Source organism: Ostrea edulis, chromosome 9 (genome assembly GCF_947568905.1).
Source record: "Ostrea edulis chromosome 9, xbOstEdul1.1, whole genome shotgun sequence".
In the NCBI taxonomy this organism is placed as follows: Eukaryota; Metazoa; Mollusca; class Bivalvia; order Ostreida; family Ostreidae; genus Ostrea; species Ostrea edulis.
Window position 1 is genome coordinate 26136090 of NC_079172.1, and position 6824 is coordinate 26142913.

Sequence of the window (6824 nt, forward strand, 5' to 3'; positions counted from 1 at the left end):
ACAGATTTTTACTTTTAGATGACACATTTCACCCCCAAAATGCTTGAAATGTGAAAGATATATTATTATAGACAATGAAGGCAAATGTAAAGTTAAATAAGATTTATTTTGTTGTTGGCGAACGAGGTCACGGCCGTAGGGCTGCCGGATGATAAATGGCTAGCCCTAAATTATATACACTACATTAAACATTACATTATCATTATGCCATATTATCATTTGAGGGCTCAATAGTCAAAACATTGTTTGGAACGACTTCAACCACTGTCCAATGTAGAGCCCTCAAAGATATCATTCATTCCATCATTATACATTATTCATTACACATACATGATGCATTCCAACATTATACATTATGCATACAATATGCATTATATCATTATACATCGTGGCATTATATCATTAAACATTATGACATTATGCATTATCATTATCATTATTGGCTTTATGATTGAGAAAGATAGACAATATTATACTGGTACTGGGAACAGATACTCAGTGTGATAATGCTATCAAATCTATAAAAGCCAAAACCGTCGCGAAATATCGCCACATGGTTGTTCAATCAAATGTGAGAACAACCAACGCCAATAAAATTGGAGAATGAGCGACGCATACATCGACCGTGTCCTACGTTCGCCATTGAAAGAGCAGACTTGTTGCAGCTTACTTTGTAAATTGTATAATAGTAAGTCATTGCCAAGTTCAGATAGATGAACTCCATCGTTAACAAACAATCCGCTAGAATCCCAAGATATCTCGGGATAGCTGATATAGAAACCATTGTTCACAACGAACAATTTGCTCATAAAACTGTTAATTCTTTTGACTGCAATCTTTTGAGACTTAACATTTTTGCTGTAACGCCATGAAAATCTTGGAAGAATATGAGACCAACCAAGGAGGGTGTTTGGAAGCTCAGACCGAATCCTTTGAAATGTTTCTTTCATCCTCAATCGAAGTTCGAGTAAAGGCACATTACCAATATCATTACCCCCACAGTGAATTATTAAAATTTCAGGCAATGATTCATACCTCCTTAGTAACTGAATGCGAGGGAACAATTTTTTCCAAGTTGGACCACCCTTGCCCTGCCAAAGGATGTGATAATTTAGACGTCTAAGTCCCAGATGTGATTTTTCAGTTGAGAGGCTAGCTCGTTGGAATGCCCGCTTGATAATGGATGAACCAACTATCCATATACTTTTTTCTTGACCTATGTGATAAAATATATTCTACTAAGTCCTAATATAAGTTTTATAAGCATTTGAAATCCATCTACCTTTTTTCATTATTTCGGATTCAGAATGCCCTTTTGAAAAACTGTCCGATGCAGCTCCAATTCGGAAAGAGTGGGAAGTGTAACGTGAATTTGAAAGACCTAAATTATTTATTGCTTTATTAAGGACTGATGTAAATTGATAACGGGTAAGTGGACTGTCGTCTACATGAACAAAAAGCTGACTATTAATTTTTGGTCTGACAGACAAATATCTTTGTAAATGAAAAAGAGGGCAAATAACTGTAATATCTTACTCGTTCAACTGAATTAACGATCCTTTTCCTGATTGGTCAGTTTTGGAATATGGAACTGTTATCTTTAATAATTTCTTATTCAGTGACTGGTCAAATAAAATTTGTATGTGGTTAATGCCAATAACATGGCGAATGTCGCGTGTATTACTGCATGTAAATTCACCGACTCTCAAAAAGGCATGATATGCTAAGGAAAAGGCCGAGCAAAATAAATATGTTTCAAAATTAGAGGAACACACTAAACTTGAACTTGACATGAGGTTTTTCAAAATATTTTCAGTAATAGGCAAACGACGGTCAATTGTTTTGCGGGAACGTTTTATACCCTCTAGTAGTTTTCTAATCATGAAACATTGTGTATAGTCGTTGGTGCCTATCAGTTTGCACTTAAAACTTATACCAGCTAAATAAGATGATATAGTGCTGTACGCTAAATTGCGAAGTGATAAGTGAGCAATGAATATGCAAGGTGAAGATAACGAACAGTGATCAATCTCATAACTCCTACAAGCAATACAAAATAGATAGTTGGGCAAACACGGACCCCTGGACACACCAGAGGTGGGATCAGGTGCCTAGGAGGAGTAAGCATCCCCTGTTGACCGGTCACACCCGCCGTGAGCCCCATATCCTGATCAGGTAAACGGAGTTATCCGCAGTCAAAATCAGTCTGCCAAGAACGGCTTAACAATCGGTATGAAACACGTCAGACAGCATTTGACCCAATGCGAGGTTGTATTGACGAACGAGATCGTTATAACGACCATAGAATTTGCGAAATGCTGACTTCAATCGAGACTGTTGAAATCCCTGTACCATCAACTTGTTTGTCAGTAGATTACCTCGATTTAAAAACTGACTATACCCAGAACAAGCTCTTGCATATCGAATTAGTTGAGATATATAAACACCATATGCAGGTGATAATGGAATATTGCTACAGAGGGGAGGTCCCCAAATTTCCTCTAAACCGTAGTCCTTCCTGAAACTAGAAAATAACTTTAAACTATTGGAATACAGTAGTTTTGTGTTTGGGGCAATAGATTCAAGTGTTAAATGCTCTATTTCAGCTCTAATATCATCTTCGTGAAATCTTCTGGGATCGGTATAGGATTTTGGTCCGCTTCTGGTGCAAGAGACCGGAATCTTTCCCACTGTTTTCGAGAAATAGAATCAGCGATTGAATTATTGCAACCACAAATATGCTTTGCTTTAAAATACATATTATTAACCATTGAATGGAGCACTAGAGGGCGCACTAATTCCATAACTCTTTTAGATTTTGATGTCTTTTTATTCAGAATCGATACTAAAGCAATGTTGTCGGTATGAAACATTATCTTATTTTGGAAATGGTTTTTGAATAACAGAACTGCCAAAACTATTGGAACTAATTCTAAGAAAGTAATATCAAATATTATATCTGAATCCTGCCATTGTGTAGGCCACTGAAAATATGCCCAATGGCCTTGTAAATAAACGCTACAGCCAAGATGAGCATTACCCGCACTATCTGTATATAAATGAAGTTCAAAATTTGAAAACCAATTAACTTCCAAAAAATTGAAACTATCGTTGAATTGCTCGAGGAAATTTAACCAAACCCGTAGGTCGCTCTTCATACCAGCATTGACCCTTATAAAATGAGACGAATGTCTAATACCACACATGGCATCGCAGAAACGGCGATTAAAGGCATGGGCTGAGGGAATGGCTTTGGCGCAAAAATTCAAGGAACCAACTAAGGACTGTAGATCTTTTAATGTTATTTTGGATTTAGCCAAAATTGTTTCAATAGATTCCTTAAGTGCAATGGGTTTTTTCCTCTGTTATACTTATAACCATTTTCCCTGTGTCTATTTCTATACCAAGATAAACCAATGAACTTTTAGGACCAACGGTTTTTTCCTCCGCCAGCGAAATTCCAAATTCACGACAAGTATTCTGAAAGTTTGACATTATTAATTTACAGCCCTCGAATTCTTTAGCAGCGAAAATAAAATCATCTAAGTAATGGTTTATTGTTTTTAGGCCTGTTTTTGTGATTGTTACACACTGTAAAAAATGGGCAAATTTTTCCCAAAGGGCACAACTTGCAGAACAGCCCATAGGTAAGCACATATCGTAATAAAACTTGTTATCAAATTTAAAACCTAATAACTCATGATCAGAGGGATGTATTGGTAATAAACGAAATGCTGATTTGACATCCATTTTTGCAAGAAGGGAGTTTTTACCTAATGCTGCAATCATTTCTAATACCTCGTCAAACGGTGTGTAATGAACCGTACAATATTCCGTATCGATAAAATCGTTTACACTATTTCCTTCTGGAAATGATAAATGATGTATTAAACGCCAACCCCCATCTTTTTTAACCACAATACCTATAGGTGATATTCTAAAATTTTGTAGGGGAAGTTGATCAAAAGGACCTGCAACTCGACCTAAAGCGACTTCCTTGTCTATTTTTTGCTTAACTTCCACTGGGTGTTGCCGAGTTGATATTAAATTGGTACATGTTGATGCAAAACGAGAGCCTAAATATTTTATTTTAAAGCCATATGTAAAGCCTTCCCTTAATTCATTAGCGTCTGAAGTTTTATGATAAATAGAAAGGTAAGTCTCCATATTACATGTATGTACATTAATTGGTGTTGTTCCAGTATTTCTGAAAGTTTGCTGACTGTGGTTTTTTCTATGAGCGACGAAAAAGGCTAGGAGAGGACTTGTCCTGGTTATTAGACACAATAGATCTGTTTGAATTTTGATTTGTTACTTGACATTTTGTAGCAGGGTGCTTACCAGAACACTTCAAACAAATATGACTATATTGACAGTAAGGACGAACACAAAAACCTTTGTTATTGAAATCAAAACATCCCTTTTGTTGGGATGTCTGTTGTCTAGGTACATTTGAAGAATTTACGTACAATAGCCACAACTCTTGGTCGATTTTGTTCCAGGGAATACAAACATTTCTTGCCTTCTTAAGACGAAATTGTCTGTCATATTCCCTCCAACCAAATCCCGTTGACCGACCAGCTGCGGCTTTTACATTTGCCATATATTTAAGCATTTGCTGGGATTGATCAGAATGAGCAACTAAGTATATGCTCATGAAAATAAAAAATGCATCTAACCATGCTTGAATGTCGAGTATTTTGTTTTGACTAACTGGTTTGACAGATAACTGACCATTACTTCAGACAATTTTGTTTTCTTGATTGTTGACTAGATGCCTATCTAGTAAACTGTACAATTCAATAAATTCACCTTTAAAGATATTCTGTTTTGTAACTTGAGGTACGTGCGCACCTAATTCATCGTCCACGCTTAAAATTGCATTTTTTATTTCTAAACATGGCTCTAAATTGTTTGATTCCACGCTTAAAGGAACTATACTAGTACCTTCATTTGGAACAGGCTGTTTTGGATTGATTAAAACATCTATCCGTTGTTCTACATCGGGATTTGCGGTCGATACGCTGCTTGAAGGTCCAGATTTTTCTGATGTTTCTGGTTCGTTCCTTGAGGATGAAAGGACGCTGTCTTGTCTCTGAGTAATAATGGTTTGGATCGCCTGCTTTAACTCGGGTAAAATTAATTCAGATACTGATGAGGCCACTTCCTTGATGCTTACACCTGCATTGGCTACAGCGGTCGGTGTAGATTGAACTTTCAGCTTTTTTCCTGGCATACGTGATTTCCCTGTAAATTTCCTTTTTTCCTTCAAAGGCCGAGGTTCAGCAGAATGAGAAGATTGCCGGAACTGCATTTTACCAATAAAGCTGGGTTTTTTTAATTTAAACTTCAAAATTCAAATCGATTTTCTAATAAACAGTCTTTACGCCCAGCTGATTTGTGAAGTATGCTTACAACCGTTGTACGAAACGTGACGTAATGAAAGTCAAAGTATGACGACACAATGCTCAAACATAGAGTAATTTTCCAGGAGTTTTATTGGGTTCAAGAGCGATTGAGTTTTTCATTGCTTATAATAATATGATTTATTTTGTAAGGAAAATAAATTGTATTAATACTTAGATCGATATCCATTTCTTTTGAAAATTTCGTAAACAATAGCATACCGGAATCTTTGTTTACAAAACAAATAATAAACTATCTAAATTGAGCTTCTGTGATGATGTATAGCCTTAATTTTCATGTAAAATCTTTCAAACACATTAGACAGTAGATTTTGATCATTAAAGGTGAAAAACAAAATTTTGGGTAAAATCGTGAGTCAGTCCCTTCAAAATATACTCCGGAAAAATGATGTATACATAAGGACGACGGTCAGGTGATTTCACTATCCCCAGACTTCATTTGTGGGGTTGTAATTACCACTACACATAAGATGTTCACGGTCTTTACCCGTTTTGAAAAGTGACAGAAAAATTATCATCAGCACCTGCACTTATATTTGAAAATCAGTAGTTTTGTATTTACTGCACCAATTGTGTATCAATATTCGTTGTGTAATTTGACGTCTTGTTAATGTTGTATATACATGTTGTGTTTAAGAAGGCCCCGGGAAAGAATAGTGCTCACACTAACCGCAATGAATAAAGTATACTACTCAAAATTTGATAAGGATCATAGATATTTTTCTGTTTAAAAAATGAATAACTGCATAACTGGCAATATTGTGTCCAAGTGAAATCAAAAACGTCTTCAACAAACTTGCACGTGCATTTCATGCCATGGGAAATGCGCTTCTCATCACAGTTTATGCTTTTGCTACCATTACACGATTTTCACTCAGGCATCGGTGTCTGATTCTTTCTAAAATTTCAAACTCACTTGAGTGTTTACACTACGTTTATCAACACAATGCCCCCTCAACGTGTAAGGCGTGACTTGACGACAGAACAACTGGACGTATGTATTGGAATGCTTGACGCTGGCTATTCACAACGTGACGTTGCAAATGCACTAAACGTCAGCCAGAGCGTTGTAAACAGGGCCTGTAACCGACAGCAAACTTTTGGTACAACAACACACCGACATGGAGATGGTCGTCAGAGGTCAACAACCCAACGCCAAGACCATTTTGTGGCTCATCAGGCACAACGCCATCCCTTCTGGACAGCAACCAGTCTACATAACGACCTCCTGAACGCCTCGGGGGTGAATGTGTCCACTCAGACGATACGGAATCGGCTTCACAATGCAGGTCTCAACTCGAGAAGGGCATGAGTTCGAGTCCCTCTGACTGTTTGACACCGGCGGGAGCGATTGGACTGGGCTGAAGATCATGTCACTTGGACACAGAACGATTGGGT

At 37.1% G+C, this 6824-nt stretch overlaps 1 protein-coding gene across 1 annotated transcript; it reads right to left on the reverse strand.

Moving 5' to 3' along the window:
* Positions 1 to 518: 518 nt before the first annotated feature.
* LOC130050489 (uncharacterized) lies at positions 519 to 5314 on the reverse strand. Its single transcript, XM_056150682.1, has 2 exons — positions 4948 to 5314; positions 519 to 1216 (listed from the first exon to the last, which is right to left on the reverse strand). The coding sequence occupies exons 1-2, from the start codon at positions 5312 to 5314 to the stop codon at positions 519 to 521; spliced, it is 1065 nt and encodes a 354-aa protein (XP_056006657.1).
* Between the last annotated feature and the right edge of the window lie 1510 nt (positions 5315 to 6824).

Bases quoted from the DNA above. Each gene is read 5' to 3' on its own strand.
- LOC130050489 (XM_056150682.1), bottom strand. From the start codon at position 5,314: ATGCAGTTCCGGCAATCTTCTCATTCTGCTGAACCTCGGCCTTTGAAG. The intron at 1,217-4,947 runs GTACTAGTATAG...TTTATCACATAG, and splicing joins ACAGCCTGTTCCAAATGAAG to GTCAAGAAAAAAGTATATGG.